At 33.3% G+C, this 19,853-nt stretch overlaps 1 protein-coding gene across 1 annotated transcript in view; it reads left to right on the forward strand.

Moving 5' to 3' along the window:
• Nucleotides 1–421: 421 nt before the first annotated feature.
• Nucleotides 422–19,853, forward strand: part of LOC134687225 (mucin-like protein) — a 32,624-nt gene continuing 13,192 nt past the window's right edge. Inside the window, exons 1-10 of the mRNA XM_063547354.1 lie at nt 422–2,237; nt 4,041–4,340; nt 9,330–9,525; nt 10,245–10,465; nt 11,051–11,267; nt 12,538–12,780; nt 13,311–13,433; nt 13,862–14,053; nt 17,017–17,259; nt 18,024–18,222. Of these exons, the coding sequence (XP_063403424.1) occupies nt 4,116–4,340; nt 9,330–9,525; nt 10,245–10,465; nt 11,051–11,267; nt 12,538–12,780; nt 13,311–13,433; nt 13,862–14,053; nt 17,017–17,259; nt 18,024–18,222 (1,859 nt within the window). The 5' untranslated portion in view covers nt 422–2,237; nt 4,041–4,115. The remainder of the gene's footprint in view (nt 2,238–4,040; nt 4,341–9,329; nt 9,526–10,244; nt 10,466–11,050; nt 11,268–12,537; nt 12,781–13,310; nt 13,434–13,861; nt 14,054–17,016; nt 17,260–18,023; nt 18,223–19,853) is intronic.

A 19,853-nucleotide genomic window follows, 5' to 3' on the forward strand; every position in this document is an offset into this window, starting at 1 on the left:
CAACCGTGTCTCAGACTACTGGCACTACAGTATCAAGCACCGAAGGTACCACTGTCTCACAGACTACTGGAACTACAGCTGAGACAACGACAGGCACAATTGCAACTACCACCTCGCCTGTGACCAGCACCGAAGGTACAACCGTGTCTAAAACTTCTGGCACTACAGTTTCAAGCACCGAAGGTACAACTGTCTCACAGACTACTGGCACTACAGTCGATACAACAACAGGCACAATTCAAAGTACAACCTCGCCAGTGACCAGCACAGACGGTACAACCGTGTCTCAGACTACTGGCACTACAGTATCAAGCACCGAAGGTACCACTGTCTCACAGACTACTGGAACTACAGCTGAGACAACGACAGGCACAATTGCAACTACCACCTCGCCTGTGACCAGCACCGAAGGTACAACCGTGTCTCAAACTTCTGGCACTACAGTTTCAAGCACCGAAGGTACAACTGTCTCACAGACTACTGGCACTACAGTCCATACAACAACAGGCACAGTTCAAAGTACAACCTCGCCAGTGACCAGTACAGAAGGTACAACCGTGTCTCAGACTACTGGCACTACAGTATCAAGCACCGAAGGTATCACTGTCTCACAGACTACTGGAACTACAGCTGAGACAACGACAGACACAATTGCAACTACCACCTCGCCTGTGACCAGCACAGAAGATACAACCGTGTCTCAAACTTCTGGCACTACGGTTTCAAGCACCGAAGGTACAACTGTCTCACAGACTACTGGCACTACAGTCGATACAACAACAGGCACAATTCAAAGTACAACCTCGCCAGTGACCAGCAGCGGAGGTACAACCGTGTCTCAAACTTCTGGCACTACAGTTTCAAGCACCGAAGGTACAACTGTCTCACAGACTACTGGCACTACAGTCGATACAACAACAGGCACAATTCAAAGTACAACCTCGCCAGTGACCAGCACCGAAGGTACAACCGTGTCTCAGACTACTGGCACTACAGTATCAAGCACCGAAGGTACCACTGTCTCACAGACTACTGGAACTACAGCTGAGACAACGACAGGCACAATTGCAACTACCACCTCGCCTGTGACCAGCAGCGAAGGTACAACCGTGTCTCAAACTTCTGGCACTACAGTTTCAAGCATCGAAGGTACAACTGTCTCACAGACTACTGGCACTACAGTCGATACAACAACAGGCACAATTCAAAGTACAACATCGCCAGTGACCAGCACAGAAGGTACAACCGTGTCTCAGACTACTAGCACTACAGTATCAAGCACCGAAGGAACCGCTGTCTCACAGACTACTGGAACTACAGCTGAGACAACGACAGGCACAATTGCAACTACCAATTCGCCTGTGACCAGCACCGAAGATACAACCGTGTCTCAAACTTCTGGCACTACAGTTTCAAGCACCGAAGGTACAACTGTCTCACAAACTACTGGCACTACAGTCGATACAACAACAGTCACAATTCAAAGTACAACCTCGCCAGTGACCAGTACAGAAGGTACAACCGTGTCTCAGACTACTGGCACTACAGTATCAAGCACCGAAGGTACCACTGTCTCACAGACTACTGGAACTACAGCTGAGACAACGACAGGCACAATTGCAACAACCACCTCGCCAGTGACCAGCACCGAAGGTACAACCGGGTCTCAAACTTCTGGCACTACAGTTTCAAGCACCGAAGGTACAACTGTCTCACAGACTACTGGCACTACAGTCGATACAACAACAGGTACAATTCAAAGCACAACCTCGCCAGTGACCAGCACAGAAGGTACAACCGTGTCTCAGACTACTGGCACTACAGTATCAAGCACCGAAGGTATCACTGTCTCACAGACTACTGGAACTACAGCTGATACAACGACAGGCACAATTGCAACTACCACCTCGCCTGTGACCAGCACAGAAGGTACAACCGTGTCTCAGACTACTGGCACTACAGTATCAAGTACCGAAGGTACCACTGTCTTGCAGACTACTGGAACTACAGCTGAGGCAACGACAGGCAAAATTGCAACTACAACCTCGCCTGTTACCACCGCCGAAAGTACAACAGTCTCTCAGACTTCTGGCACTACAGTTACAAGCACAGAAGAACCGTTTGGGTCAGAAATAATATTTTCTGTCGCAGTGCCTAGTGGTGATGACATTGTTTCAGATTCTGTTGATATAGAAGGTGCAGTTCCTGGATTTGATGATCAGTATCAGTGTATTCATGTAGGTATTAATAATGGATAAATCTGTATTATGATGTTATTGAGTTTTTTTGCAGTAAGAATCTAAATCATGGAATTGAAGTAAACTTTCTTAATTACAAGGACAAAAATATTTTTACCAATAAATTAAGAAATTTTATTGATGTTTATCACAGATTAATTATTTTTTAAATCAGAATATTTTAGTATAAAATGTATGTTTGGTCTTCAAATAGGTACTTCAATTTTTAATGTACTTAAGGATGTACTTAGGTGAGGTTTTGGAATTTGTGTCAAATGTTCGGTCTCCTTAATGTTTTTCCATACAATACAAGGCAAAACATTTTGCCCCATAACACCCATTTATTTTTTCATATAAGATTTAATAGCTCATGAAAGGTCATTTACCAAAATTTTAGAAGATTCTTGATTTTCTTTCTTTTGTTTTTTGAGACCCAAATAATACCAATGCAAATATAAGGTAAAAGTCAGAGTCAGCCTTTTCCTGCCATATTTTAAATCTCAAATATCCATGACCTATCAATATGTTTAGCTTATCTTTATCCTTAATTGATGCTCTACCAGCTTATAGTATCAATTTTAATTTCTTAATTTCTTAAATTTTACCGAACCTCACCTAAGTGCATCCTTAACTTCTAAACAAATTTATTTTTGTCCTGTGGTAAATGCAAATTTCAGGGAAAATATCATGAACAATTTATTCCTGGAAAAATTAGGAATTTGATGACTGACATTTTCCTTACTTTGCAGAAACACACATGAAAATAATTTGCTGAACAGTGAATGAAACCTTTAAATTGTAATATGACAATAATTGTAAGTTCTATTTATAAAGCATCTAGGATTGTTTTTTAAATGTCTTAATAGGTGATGTTTACTTAAGTTAAAATAAATATTAAACTTAGAGAAAAACACAGAGATGTATACTTTGAAACCCTTATGTATTAAAATGTAATAGTTGTATTGAATATTAGACTTTTTACTCGATAGATAAATTCAATAGGTATACAGAACCGGTATTTCATATGCAAGAATCTTTTGTGAATTCATGTTGTTTTTCAAAATGTTTTTTTTACTTAATAACATTTCCAATTGTAATGTAGAATTCAATGCATTACTTTGCAAAAGTAATTGTGATATAATGCATTACTTTGATAAATGCATGTTATTGTAATTGTAATTTAATGCATGCTTTTGTCAAAGTAATTGTAACTTAATACATGCTTTTGTCAAAGTAATTGTAATTTAATGCATGCTTTTGTCAAAGTAATTGTAATTTAATGCATTACATTGCAATGTAATTCACCCCATGACTGGGACTCTTGGTATAAAATGTCTGTATAGGTTATACATACTCATAGTCAAACAGATGTCACAGAACAAAAACAAAATATCTTTCAGTGGAAATAATACATTTTTTAGGACAAATTCTTGGTCTTTGGGTAATGGGTAAATATGAGCAAACATGGTTTCAACAGTCTCATATGTACACCTAGATGGTCTTAGTAGACCCCAAAATCCCTTCCATATGATGATGCAAGGACTCCATTCATTGGTTTGAAAGCCCCACCAAAAAAAAAAAAAAAGTATATAAGCAGAACATTTAAAAAAATATTTTTATTGAAGTCAACGTTATTTTCCAAATATTATTTTGTGTTTCTTACTGTTGTTCTTTAATCAACCACTTTAGTTTTTATGGTTTTTCATGTCTATGCAATTAATATGAACTTTTTCTTCTTCTTTTATCTAATAACATCCCTTTTAAATGACTTTCTAATAAACAGTTTAAATTTTATTTAAATAGGTCAGTACCAATGGTTTAGTGACTCTAGGAAACAATACGGTTGGCTACACTCCACAGAATTCTACCTCTTTAGAAATGGCAGACACAATTATGTTGCAACCATACTGGACTGATTTGGACACGACAAACTTAACAGAAACATCAGTATATTACACAGTATACCAAAATTTACAACCAACTACAAATTTGACTGTTAAATGGAGACCTTTCTTAGATCCAACTTTTAACCCAACATGGGCAGTGGAGGTTTCCTGGAATGTTGTTGCGCCTTTTCCAGCTGAAGAAAATGAAGGCATTGAGGTAATATTGAATATGTGATGTGTTTTTTTAAATTACTTACCGATAAAAGTTATGAAATACGATTCTCCATGGGCACTTTTTATGCAGTTGTTTCTTCTGTACATCTCTGGAATGTCTGGTGAAGAGTTATAATTGGAATCTGGACCTCTTCTGGATATGTTCTATTGAAGAAGCAAAACATTAAAAATTAAATTTGACATCTAATATTATAAAGCTAACTTTTTTTTATGTTGGGTGACATAATTGAAGTTTACGATGATTAATTAGAAAATTTAAATACATCAAATCAATCTGTAGCTGAGACCACTTAGAGTAGACATGACTGTAATAGAATGCTCTGATTTGGCATTGGTGTTAATTATTATATAATATGTGAACAACAAAGAAAAGGAGTAGGTCTGGTAAGGGCCGAATTCGGCCTCAATTTTCAAGTTCATCTAACGAAAGATTTTAGACACTTTCTAAACACTTAAGTATCTATTTCAATTGATTCGATTAGGTTATGTGAAAGATTTTAACTTATTAAGTAATTAAAAACGCTCCGATTCAAGCTTAAATATGAAAAATCTATCAAATATGCAAAAAATCGTCACTTTTCACATGGTTTTTGTCAAAAATGAAAGTGGCCACATCCGTGTTCATCCTCAACCTTTATATATATTATGTATTATCATCAAATACAACTTACATTTCAATATTATGAATGAACACGAATGCGGCCACTTTCATTTAAGACAGAAACCGTCTAAAATTTAACCAAAATGCTACAATTGTGAAGATTTTAGTAATTTAGCATGACTTAATGATGCTAGTACCCGATATCTGTGCATTATATTGTCAAAAACAGCCAATATTCATGATTTATTCTACTTTTCATTAAAAGTCTAAACGATTACATTTTCACAATTTTCTAAAACTGCTATATTATGGGGCCAAAAAGGGGTCTTACTGAATTGCACGAAGTTGTCAATTTCATTAACACCTGCTATCAAATTTTGATTCATCCAGTTAGCTAAACAGGTCATGACCCTTAAAATCATCCAATGATCTTTTGAGATCACCAGCAACCACATGTTGATTAAATTTTTTTATACAATGGGTTCAGAAAGGGATAAATTTTCATAGAATTAGAGAAATATATATATATATATATACAACTCGTCTAAACATCAACCCAACAATGTTAGATCTGTAAATTTGCTTTCGCAAATTTTTGGTTCTTCCCTCGCCGAGATTCGAACCCATGCTAATGTGATATCGTGACACCAAATCGCCTGCACTGCAGCCGTCCTGCTAGACCACACGACCACCTGGGCTCTCAAAAAAAGAGCTTTCGGTGGGCATGTGTTACCTTTCCACGTCAGTTTTAATCTAGCGGCGTACTACAGTACATGATATATAAGGCATGAAGATGTTATTGTTACAGATCAGCTAAATTATCTATAGTAAAGGATCCTACAAATTAATGTAAGATACAGTCACAGAAAATAATCCTATTCATAAGTACGTCTGAGTCAGTGACTGTGACCCTACAACAGATGTATCCACGGATCGCCATCAATGATGGTGATACATGGCTGTGTACATAATGTATATATACAACTCGTCTAAACATGATAACCCAACAATGTTAGATCTGTAAATTTGCTTTCGCAAATTTTTGGTTCTTCCCTCGCCGGGATTCGAACCCATGCTAATGTGATATCATGACACCAAATCGCCTGCACTGCAGCCGTCCCGCTAGACCACACGACCACCTGGGCTCTCAAAAAAAGAGCTTTCGGTGGGCATGTGTTACCTTTCCACGTCAGTTTTAATCTAGCGGCTTACTACAGTACATGATATAAAAGGCATGAAGATGTTATTGTTACAGATCAGCTAAATTATCTATAGTACAGGATCCTACAAATTAATGTAAGATACAGTCACAGAAAATAATTATATTCATATATATATATATATATATATTCACAAAAAAATGTCAGGGCTGCCAAGTCACAGGCATGTTCATTCTTTTTTGGCAACATTTTCCTTTGATCTTTGTTTTTTTTCTCTTTGATCTTTCAATTTAGGTCACAGAACCACCCACCCACTTTTGAAAATGGCTGGATCCTGACAGGGCCGTAGCGTAATGGAGGCAAATGAGGCAAATGCCTCACTTTTGAAACGACGATCAAACTTTAGAAGTGGCATTTTTTTTTAATTTCATGTATTTTACATTATCAATATGCGTGTTTCAAGTTTCAAACTATTTACCGGCACACTACATACAGTGTTTCCAATCTGCAGCAGCGATTCTGAATATAATTATTTTACATGCATAGCGGTGACGGTAACAAAAACAAGTGTCCCGATTACAAATCAAAATACACAAATTGAAACAAATCTTATTTATGTCGTTACAAAACTGGTTGAAGACGGGTTCTTCAAAGAAAAAAAAGATGAAAAGGGAAACTCATGAGTATAAACACCACCGATAAGTATGCTGGCTTATAACTTTCTTGGTTTATTTTTGAATCTACCAATGTTTACACACTGAACAACAAACATGCCGCAAATGCAAATCGATAAAATATTTCATTGACCAAAAAATAATGATTATTTATAATTAATTTAAACAAAATCATGAAGCGCCTTTTATATGGAAGTCTTTAATGTATAAGGCAATTCATGATTTTTATTTATCTTTAATAAAAGCATGAAATATACTTTTGGTATTGTTTGAAAATATTTTTTTTGTGTTTCTTTGTTTTATTATTATTATTAGCATTGTCTGTTTGTATGCTAGTGTGTTCCATTGATTATATTGCGGTAGGCCGTGGGTTCGAATCCCAAACGGGAGGTCAGACCAAAGACTTAAAACTTATAATATGTTCTCGTCTTTTAGAAGCTTATAACTTGCTGTTGGACATAAATATATATTTAAACATCAGAACGTGTGTTGAAGCTTTTTGATAGTACAGGTCATAGGAGAATCGGAAAGTTTTGGTTGACCAACAGAGTTGAAACTTGTTTTGTTACTTACTAGGCTAGCTAATAAAAAAAACGCATTCAGTCTGTTATATATTTTATGGTTTTTTATTTAATATAGTAATGCTGAAATAAGCTTCTTCCTTTTCATGCATCCGAACCCCGCTAAAAAAAAAAGGTCCCAAAAATTTTTCGCCTCGTTCCGCTCGGCGCTACGGCCTTGTCCTCCCTTGAATATAATCATGATAATACAAATAGACAGAAAATACGAAAAAAGAATTGATAAAACATCAATTGATAAACAAAATGTTAATCTGCTAACCCAGTCCTTGTGGGCTAATCTGCTGCAACAGTTTTTCAGAAGCTCTGATTTTTCGAGAAATTTTCAGTAAGGGTCCTGGGAGGTGGGACAAGTTTGTGTACTCACATTGGCCGTCTAAATGTATCTATAACTATTGTGGTAATATTGCTGCACCGGCTTTTTTCCCTTGAATATCAATTTTTTATAGAGACAACATGTCTGCTCCGGTGTCTGCTCTATCCTTTCATAACATTCATAAAACCGTAGTTTCGTTCCCCATTCATACAGTGCTCTTTTTCATCTAAAAACTTTAGAAACAAATTCTGAGATTTTGAAACACCTCACATTTATATACTACGTGTTTACGTATAGCAACTCTGTCATGTTAAAATATTCTTCCCAATCATGTGAGATTTTCCAAATCAACCATTTAGCGTGAGACTCACGCATTTTCGATCCTTTGATCTATTTTTTCCGAAGTCCAAATAAAATAATGCGTTTATTTCACCCGTGTCTTTCCTTTCAGTATTAATCTGGTGGAAATAAGGTAGTTTGGTAGGATTGTTTTCAATTTTACATTGTTTTTGTACATTGAGCATGTTGAGTGTATGAGAGAAATTCTGACATGAAAATTTGGAATAACTGGATTTGATGGATTAAAATCTACCTTGGTCCAAGAAAGCTATATAACTATTCAAATCCTTGCTTGGCCAAACGATTTGTATCTTTAATCTGGGACTTTTATACAAATGTTAGTGTTCGTATACTTAGTCCCATTAATACTATACAAATCCTTGATAAGGCAGTCAGGGGTACTACTTGTACAAGTGTATTTTATTTACTTGAAGAAGTAAAAATAAATATACACATATAAGTAAATTTGTACGCTACTTATACAAGTGAATTTTATTTACTTGTATAGGTAAAAAAAAATATTGGCTGAGTTATGTCCCTTAGACATTCAGATTTTTTTACTTGTAGAAGTAAAAAAGTCATCCTATCTTCTTTTATTGAAATCTTTGGATTTCTTTGCTCTAATAGAATTTTAAATTATCTGCTCTTTGCAGATGTCTTTACTAATCATTTCAGTGCAATTTCATGGACAATAAAAATCTCATTTGTCTGTTATCTTCAGAACACTGCTCATTTACAAGCCCCCAAGGAGCAATTTTTGAAGGCCTTGCGCAAATACTTAAGATCTTTGCGCAATCAGTTTCTTTGTTGAACTAATGAGATGAAACATTGGAACTTTAATTAAAAAATTTGAGCAAACCTGGGAAAAATCATTAAAGGCATGATTTTACATCTCAAAACTTGAGGATTTTTGTTGGATTGTAAGAAAAATTTACTTAAACAAGTAAATTTTGAGAAAATGAAGGGGAGATTATTTAAACATTATTTATTTACTTATATATGTATATTTTTTTTACTTCTTCAAGTAAATAAAATACACTTGTACAAGTAGTACCCCTGACTGTAAGGCAAGAAAAAAAGTAATACATGTGTTTAACCCTAAAATAAATTAATATTGCTAAGGACGTATAACTATCTATCTAATATAGGTCCTTGATATTGCCAACCTATCTACCTTAATTTCTTTCAGCACGTTAGCGGAAACACATTATTTTTCTTCTGCCTTATCAAGTTTTACATGCTTTACCTTTTACTAGTTAATGGGTCATCCAAATATGTATATAATATATATTTTTCTACTTCAGAATACAACATTTCAAGCAATTATTTTTACTGATGGTGATAAAACGTATGTCATCTACAATTACAATGGAACATCTCTACCATATGATGGTGCAAGGACTCCATTCATTGGTTTGAAAGCCCCAAATGTCAGTGTCCAACACCCGTTATCTGGAACTGCCGATGCTGGAAATGTATTTGACACACCTGGAAATACAGGTAAGTTTAAGTCTGTTGGCTCCTTAGAGGAAAAAAGTTGGTAAATTTGTTGACTCCTTATGAAAAAAGTAGGTAAATTTGTTGGAATATGAAATCCCGATAAGAAGGTAAATTTGTTGGCTCCTTATGAAAAAGTTGGTAATGTGTTGGCTTTATGCTTATGAAAAAGTATAGTTAAATTTGTTGGCTTCTTATGAAAAAAGTAGGTTAATTTGATGGCTCCTTATGAAAAAAAAAGAAGGTTAATTTGTTGACTCTCCGTACATATAAAGTATGAAAAAGTACATGTAGGTAAATTTTTTGGCTCCTAGTACGAAAAAGTTGGTAGATATGTTGGTTCTTTATGAAAAAAGCTACACATCATGCACAATGCTCCCAAACAAATATCATACCAAAATATACGATTTTAACAAAATCATATGACCATTTAGAAACAACATTGACAACAACAACAACAATTTTTATTGGTTCATCAAGACGCCCTGACATGCCCCAGAAGCAGTACAATTACAATTTAAATTAAAGTGTACAAATAATTGTGGTGATTTATTTTCATTGAAATTACAATACATGATTGTACTTTGTTTTTAAGAACATCTAGTCACAACAAAACTTCATGTACATGATGTATGCATATTTTAATTTTTCAATAAAATGCCAATAAATCATTATTTATTATATTTGTGGTATCTTGAAACTGTGCCATTTCATTTATACAGGTGAAAAAGGAATATGGATATTTCCTTTGTTTGATGAAAAGAACCCACCTCGTAATTATGCAGCAACCTGTAAAAAATGGAAGAAGCAACAAGCTATAATTACTCCTAACCCGTCCTGTCCATGTACATATACACAGGCACTTCTTGACAAAAGATTACGTATGGATGCAACAACATCTTGTGCAGAACTGATTTCACCTACACCACAAGGATATGGTGTGGTAAGATTTAAGTTTTATATTTTGCATGAGACATGACAGTTATACCATGTCTAAAGTAAAAAATGTAGATCTGCAAATCTTCAATATCAACTACCATCATGACCATGATGACTACAATCTTGATATTGAAAATAAACATTTTTTTTTCTGAAAAAAATTCTGATCCCCAATTGGATAAAAAATAAATATTCTGGTCAAGCAGATGATAAAAAAAATGTTCTGAATCCAAATTATCCCATGCATACATGTACATGTACCTTAGTGTTAAATTTTGAAAAATAAATAATTTGATTGATAAAGTTGAAAAACTAAATAAAAATGTTTGTGGTTTGTGCAAAAATAAATGCTGACTCAGAAAAAAAAACATGACCCCTTGAAGTTCTAAATAGCTCCCTAGGGTGTTAGAATTGTCCTGGCCTTAAGTTCATTGAACTCTTGAGTACCATTAGCATACTCAGACTCAGAATTCATCTTATCAAAATACAGGATTTGGTGTTTCAAGCTCACATTTTGTACTCCAAGAACTGAGTAAAGTTGTATGAGCGAGACACCCAGGTATTAAACAAATTATCCTTTATATTTCAGCTGTGTTGCTATGATGCTGCATCAACTGGAGCATTATTAACTGGACTTAGAGGAACAAGCAAGTTTTATCGCTATCACCCACGACTTTATCCCACAGAACATCAAAAGAATGACCTTGATGCAGAAACAGCTTGTTGTCAACTAGATAAAAGTTGTGACACTTACTATCAATACAGGCCATCTCCGACGTGTGTGAACTACACTTCTCTTACCTGTGGTAAGTTTCTTATATTTATGTTCAACTAGAGAAAAGTTGTGACACTTACTATCAATACAGGCCATCTCCGACGTGTGTGAACTACACTGCTCCAACCTGCGGTAAGTTTCTTATATTTATGTTCTCGATGATAGTATATAGTCTGTTAGAAAAGTTGTACTAATTCTGTCATTCTGGAACGTTATGTTTTTTTAGTTTTCTTCAGTGTTTTTTTTTTAGACTAATACGTTGATAAGGCTGTATAATTTTAAGGGGAGGTCTAGATGAAAGTACATATTATTTTAATTTTGACTACCGGTATTTTTTTAATTATTTGCCACTGGACAGGAAGCAACAATCATTTAATCTAACGATTGAATTTATATTCCTTAAACTTTTAAAATTTTATGAAATCTTTACAAGGCCAAGTCCTTTCTTTATGTCTGCAAATTTAACTTTATTTTTGGTATTTCATTTAATACATGTAATTATAAATTGATTAAAGATATGCAAAATTTACAAATGTATGTATTCTTATAACTGGTACACATGTTCCTTTTTAAAAAGCATTATTTAAACATATAACATAAAATTGAGAATGGAAATGGGGAAAGTGTCAAAGAGACAACAACCCAACCATAAAAAAAACAACAGCAGAAGGTCACCAACAGGTCTTCAATGTAGCGAGAAATTCTGAGCACCCGGAGTTTATTCAAATGATTTTCAAATGATCATCATTGCTCAGCTGATTTTCAAATGATCAATTCATTGCTCAGCTAACATATTTTACCTCAGGTGACTTAACTATAGATTTTCTTGAGAAATTATAATATTAAAATCTGAAATTTTGAAAATAGCTAAACCTCTATATACCTGGTAAAATTACCACAGAACTAACCTAATGGTAAAAATAAGTTGATACAGTGAAACCTGGCTAAACCGAATCCTGCATAAACCGAAACCTGTCTAAACCAAACAGGTTCTTAAGTACCATTATATCAAATTATGTGCATTATGAACCTGATAAAACCAAAAATTAGCTGAAACCGAACAGAATCTCAAGTCCTGAAAAAGTTTGGTTTAAACATGTTTCACTGTATGAGTAAAAAAATCCAAAAAAAAAAATCACTAATATTATATGGATATAAGAAGATGTGGTATGAGTGCCAATGTGACAACTCATCATCCAAGTCACAATTTGTAAAAGTAAACCATTATATTCGTTTAGGATGGAGCAGAATAAGTTTATGTTTTGATGTTGTTATTATAAATTGTATTTGTTTTTTTACAGCTCATGTTTATGGTACTCCACATATTACAACATTTGATGGCTTAGACTATACATTCAGTAACAAGGGAGAGTTTGTACTGGCTTATAGTCCAACAGGAATCCAGGTTCAAGGTAGACTGGAACATCCCTGGCTTAATGGAGCTCCCACAGAACAGAACACCAACACAACAGTTTACACAGCGTTTGCTATACATGAGGCTGGATCATCTAATATAACAATTATGTTTAATGAGAAGAGAACAGGTATTATTTTAATACAATTAATAGTTTTTAGCTTGTCTTATCTTATATTTATAGACATTTGTGATGAGAATATCAACACGTCTAGCCCTCCAATAATTTTATATCGCTTGAAATATCCTCTTTTTTTTATTTTATACTATTTGAAATTTTAAGCAGGATTAAGATTGTTGACAATTAGAGGTACAGTTTTCTGGTGATAACCAATTTTAATTTGGAAAATTATAATTTGAAAATCTTTGAAGACATTAAATTGCTTCTAATGACTGATATTATATTACGGCTTTATTCCCAATTTTGTTTGATTGGCATATAATTGAAATTCTTCGAGTTTAAAAATAATATGATTACATGTAATGTAAGATAAATAGTGTTTAAAAATGAAGATGTGTAGTCAGCAACATCATTTGACATCAGACTAAATTATGCCCCCTCGGACAAGCAAATGTTAAAATAACAGTTTATACTGCAATGCTTATAAATCAGATAACAACATGTGCAATAGAAGTCTTTACTTTTTTCATCACAAACAGGTATAGAAATAATAGTTGATGGTACAAGAATAACAAACCAGTTATCACAGGGAACAATATATGACATCAGTGGTGGAGCAATCAGACAGGATGGGGAATGTTATGTAGTCACGTATAACTCAGGTCAGTGAATTTTTACATTGTTTCTATACATTCTTTCTAATATATTTATTCAAGTCACCAGATTATTATTTTATAGCTACACATGTACAGATTGCTAAAAAAAAATATCACATATTTTAGTAGCTCACAAAAATTTCAAGGTCTATCAAAAGATTTTTAGACCAAGAATAAGATGTTTCAATGATAAGTTAATCCTTATGGGTAAGTTCAAACATATAAATTCAAAAATGACTGTTTTGATAAAGTTAATGTTTGGAATATTTAGGATTAGATTAAATCAAAATTTTAATAAATTATTATGCTATAAGGATTAATATAAGTTAGTTCAACTGGAAAGTAAATACAATAGCCAATCCCTAAATATTTCTTTTGATGAACTGTATGCAAATAAAGTTTTATTTTTAAAACATAAGAGTTATTTTTTTCAGGTTTTGCAGCAGAATTTTGTCATGTTGACAAAACTATACAGATGACCCTATGCTCAGAACCACATTTGTTGGATGGAGTGACTGGTTTATTAGGAACTGCTAATAACAACCAAACTGATGATATACAAACACCATCTGGAACATTACCAACCAACCAATCAGACCCTAGTCTATACCAGATTCTGTCAGAATGTGAGTACCAATAAAAAAGAAGATGTGGTATTCTTGCCAATGACAACTCTCCACAAGAGACCAAAATGACACAGTAATTAACAACTATAGGTCACTGTACGGCCTTCAACAATAAGCAAAGCTCATACTGCACAGTCAGCTATAAAAGGCCTCAAAATGACAATGTAAAACAATTCAAACGAGAGTACATTTATTATTTACTCTGAAATCAAGGAAATAGATATTGGCAGAGAAATGTTAATTCATCAATCTTAATTATGGCCAAAAATAAAATCCAATGATATAAATTTCAATCTTCAATGAAATTATAAATAAGGTTACAGTCTGAAATGGCCTAAATCCGTACTTGACTGTACTGAATTTTACTCGACCAGTCTGAATTGGTCTGAGTTTTACTTGACCTCAGTCTTAAACATACTTGACTGTACTGATTTGTACTTGACCCATATGATTTACATTAAAAATAGTCTGATCGAAGTATTACTCCACCATACTGAAACAGTCTTAACCAGTTCTCGACCTGTACTTGACCTATTTTTTTCAGTCTTAAGGAGGCTCACGGGTATAAGATTTTTAGAAAAAAAAAAAAAAATCTTTTTCATTACAAATTTTATTAATTACCTTTAGTAGTTGTTACTATATCATATGGTACAAAAATCATTCCAAAAAATCAATTTGTGTTGACCCCTGGTGACTTTTAAATTGTAGATATCATTGAAAAAGCTCCAAATTATCTCCCTTTGGTGCAAAAATGCCATATTTTGGCATTAAAATTGAAATATCTTTTTTAAATCATTGGTGACCTATATTTTTTATTGTTGTTTTCGAATAAGCTGTACATAAACTAAATAATTGTAAAATTTAAGCAATTTCTGTAATTTAGTTCTTTTTTTATTTCGATATTACCGATATTTCTCCTATTAGATCAACAGAAAAAAAGGACATTAACAAAAATGTATACTTCTTTTGAAGGCAGATTGTGAGCGTAAATGAATGGTGACCCCATTTTTTTATTTCATTTTTCCATTAGGTATAAGATAAAGTTCATTTATAGAAAAATATAGCGAAATCCTATATTAAATTAAAAAAATCATTTAGACCCGCGAGCCCCCTTAACCATATACTTGACCAAAGGTCTGAACAATACTCTACCTTTCTGAACCATATTTGACCCTCTACGTTTTTACTTTTAAATGTTAAAATAAATTTCTTTTTAATTGACATGACAACAGCCAGAATAAAATAAAGATTCATATATAAAATCAGATTTTTATGTCCTTACATGATTCTCAGATTTATCAAATCAAATCAGATTATCTTATATAATAATTGTATTTTATTAATTTTAACAATGTTTAAGGTTTAAGAGTTTAGTTAAATAAAAGATTTTCTTTTACCTAAAAACTAATCTTAATTTTCCAAAATATATAAATAAAATCTACATTGGTTTAACGGTTACATACTATAGTAATATAATTATCTTTTTGATGAGGTACATGGAGCAACAGCCAACAAAATCACTTAAATAGTCCAACCTTATATTAGAAATATATCTTTTTATCATAATTTGGGATGTATTATATGTGATATAAATCAAATTAAAAAAATAAAAATTAAATAAATAAATTGATAAAATTAATAAAATTGTTCTTCTGATCAGGGACTTTCTATAGTATATAAAGTTCCTGTTCTGATTAGTGAATAAATTAATACCTCCTGCTTGGGGGCAAACTCATTAAACAGATCACACCTGGTCATAGAGTATTAAATTCTAAATAACATTCATCCAAAATTGCAACATCCTGTACAACTGAAATTGCAAGGCCTTTTGAATTTAATAGATACGTAATACACAAGTTTAAGAAAAGTAGGGTTTTCTTTTTACCTGTAAAACACACAAGTACTGATGTAATTTAACATTATTACGTGCTTCTTGTATGCCATGTCTTTAATTTTGACAAAATATATTAAATTTAATGAAATAAATATTTTTTTTTAAATTACTGCAATTTTGGAACCTATTTTAATTTTGAAAAGGTTATCAAGGATTGCTAAGTTTATTTATAATGATTTTATAAATTCATGGTTTTATAAAACAACAGTGTCATTTTTTGAATTGATTTAGTTGCTCTAATACTTTATTTACATGCATATGCATTTTATTATAAGAACAAAAATTCACTGCATTATTTACTTTACTCAACTGACACCCTAAATCTATACTTAGGCTTAAGTTTAAGTGATTAAAATTGTCCAGTATATATTAAACCATAAAATATATCTGAAAGATTCAAAAATTTTGATTAACACTCAAAATATTAGTCACAATTCAGTTTTGAGATTATTTGATTAGCTTGTTTAATTTTATTTTAAAGGTTATATTATATATGTGTGTAATTGTTGTATAAATATGGGGTTGAATTAATATTATGTCTGTTGTGAAATTTCGGTTTGAATGCTATAATGAATTTATTTATAATTTGAAATTGTTGTTTAAATTTCCAGTTCCTAAATTGGTAAAATACAATGAATACATACAAAAATGGGTCTAGGTTGGTTCAGACTTGGTCGAGAATTGTTCAGACTAGGTCGAGTATGGTTCAGACTAAGTTAAGCATGGTTCAGATGCGTTTAAATGGTTAAGTACAAGTTCAGACTTTTAAGTATGGTTCAGACTACAGTTGAGTATTATTTAGTAAATTTCAGACCAATTCAGACTGGTTGAGTACAGATATAGGCCATTGATTTGTAAATATCGATATATATGTACAATGAAAAGGCAAAATGTTGATGTTGAATTTAACAGCTTCATTTCTTTGTTTAGTTTATATGTTTTAACTTTGATAGTAATACTTTTGACCATCTACTTAAGTTGGGTTTTTAAGCAACAACATGTACCAATCCTCCAAAACATTTGTTTTGTCTAACAGTGCTAACATGGTGGGTTTTTTTTTCTTTTCCAGGGGCTGTAACTCCTGAAACAACAAGATTCTGGTATAACAATGGATATTCAAATGAAAATTATACTCAGGATAATTATATTCCAATATTCCAAGAGGATATTTCGGATGCAACCATTGCACAAACTAACGACACTTGTGGAGACAATAAGTTATGTCAGTATGACACTATTGTACTAGGACCCACTGTGGGATCTAACACAAACCAAGAATATGAAAAAGTAAAGAACAAAGATAAAATAAAAGGTAAGGCACTAGGCAAACAGAAGTTAAGCTAAACAAAATTTATATTGAAATTGAGAATGGAAATGGGGAATGTGTCAAAGAGACAACAACCCGATCATAGAACAGACAACAGCAGAAGGTCACAAATAGGTCTTCAAAGGAGCGAGAAACTCCTTCACCTGGAGGTGTCCTTCAGGTGGCCCTTAACATTGGTTCATTATTTAGTTAACAGAAATAAAATTGAAGAGTAAAGTAAATGCTGGTTCAAAGTTTTATCAGTATGATAATTTATAGAAAATGTGTGTATTTAATTTATTTTTATAAAGGTATATTTCAGCAATAAGTAATAAAACAAAATATTTTTTATCTTTTGACTTCTCTTATCTATAACAGACTGAATTTGTCAGTTTCCCGTTTTAAGATTTTCGGACATTTTTTATTGGTATATATAGCACACAAAAAATCTCCAGTAACAGGCAGTATGAGGTGTCGTAGCACAGGCACTTGTTTCTATAAATATGGATGGTTGACCTTTCCATTGATTGAAACAAGTGCCTGTGTGACACAGTTTAAGAAATACCTAAAAACACACTCTTTCCTAAGGATTAAAATTAACAAATGTACTGCTAATTTAAATTCTTTTCGATAAAAGTGTGTTTTTAAAAATCTATCAGCATGTCCCCCCAAAAAAAGATTTATTTTTTTTACATTGTCTGCTTAATATTTAACTTTTTCCCAAACTTTATTTTCTTCCGTCTTACAATGTAATTTTAATTTGATTTCAGATAATTATGTTCCACCTCCAGAAGGGACACAAGTTGTAAATGTAACTATAAATGACCAGATAACATTTGAAATACAAAAACCCATACCAGGGATGTCGATCAATTGCCAGCTACCACTCAACGCAACATGTTCAGAGGAAACTAACACCTCTGTCAAAGTCACATGGACTCCAACTAATTTTGATCCCACAATTCTCAGGTATGTCAATTTATTTGTTTATAGTAGCCCAATTCGCTGTTTCAGAATCTAATGCATTCTGGGTAATATTTCCAAAAACGTACACCAAAACGTTGTGATTGGTTTAAAACGTGATAAACAATAGAAATTACCCATAGTCCTCTAGATTCTGAAAAGGCAAATTTTTGTACCCTTTATAATAACATTACTATCTGGACCAGGAAAATATGTAGTGTGTTCTATATGGGATAGATATTTATTAGGGCCCCGACTAAAAGTCGGGTCGCCCTATAGTGATCAGTCTGTCCGTCCGTCCGTCCGTCCGTCCGTCTGTCCGTCTGTCCGTCCGTCCGTAACACTTTCGTGTCCGCTCCATATCTAGAGAACCATTATGATTTCATACTTAATACTTAATATGATTATCAACCAACACCAGAGGGTGTGTCATGTTGTATGTACAACTTTCTAGGTCAAAGGTCAAGGTCAAAAACTTTGGTTTTAGTTGACAACCCCGTGTCCTGTGGTGAAGATCGTGTCCGCTCCATATCTAGATAACCATTATGATTTCAAAGTTTATACTTGACATCCATTTTAACAACCACCAGAGGGCGTGTCATGATGTATGTACAACTTCCTATGTCAAAGGTCGAGGTCAAAAACTTTGGTTTAGAGTTGACAACCCCGTGTCCTGTGGGATTGTGTCCGCTCCATATCTAGATAACCGTTATGATTTCAAAGTTTATACTTGACATCCATTTTAACCACCACAAGAGGGCGTGTCATGATGTATGTACAACTTCTTAGGTCAAAGGTCAACGTCAAAAAAACTTTGGTTTCAGTTGACAATCCTGTGTCCTGTGGTGAAGATTGTGTCTGCTCTATATCTTGAGAACCATTATGATTTCAAATATTATACTTGACATCCATTTTAACCAACACCAGAGGGTGTGTCATGATGTATGTACCACTTCCTAGGTCAAAGGTCTGTCTGTCTGTTGGTCTGTCCATCGCTAACAAATTTGATCCACACTATATTTTGAGAGGACAGCTGTTATTATGTCATACTTTATACCTGACAAACATTTTCAACTTAACATATATATAAACTAGTGTTGTCAACGGTTAACCGGTTAACCGGTTAACCGGTCGAACGACCGAATACCGAATACCAAAAACGCTAACCGGTTAACCGGACTTTTTTTCAATTTTAATAGTTTTGATATAAATTTGCATGGAAATCATTAAATAGTTAGGTTTTATTTTAAAAATGTCGTCGTAGTTATTTATTTGACAGATCAATTGTCCAGTATATTGATTGCTATTGTTGATCCTAAATACATAAAATTAATTAGAGCTCGGGGCAGGACCTTAAAGAAACATGATCGGTAAACATGTTTTTTTAACAATAACTTTAAATCAGAGATGCGATTAAATTTTACTAATTAGTTCATTATTTCGTTTTTGATCTAATGTTGTGTAAACATCTAAATGTGTAAACTAAGTAGTGCAAGGTTTAGTCTTTCTTTAAACGAAATGCTGCCTTAAAAAGTGTGAAATGCAAACTAATATTAATGTACTCAAGGTATACGTGATAGTACGAGTAACATGCTTAACGAAACAAGCAAACACAGTAAAGAAACAGGTCGTATGTT

Source organism: Mytilus trossulus, chromosome 10 (genome assembly GCF_036588685.1).
Source record: "Mytilus trossulus isolate FHL-02 chromosome 10, PNRI_Mtr1.1.1.hap1, whole genome shotgun sequence".
NCBI lineage: Eukaryota > Metazoa > Mollusca > Bivalvia > Mytilida > Mytilidae > Mytilus > Mytilus trossulus.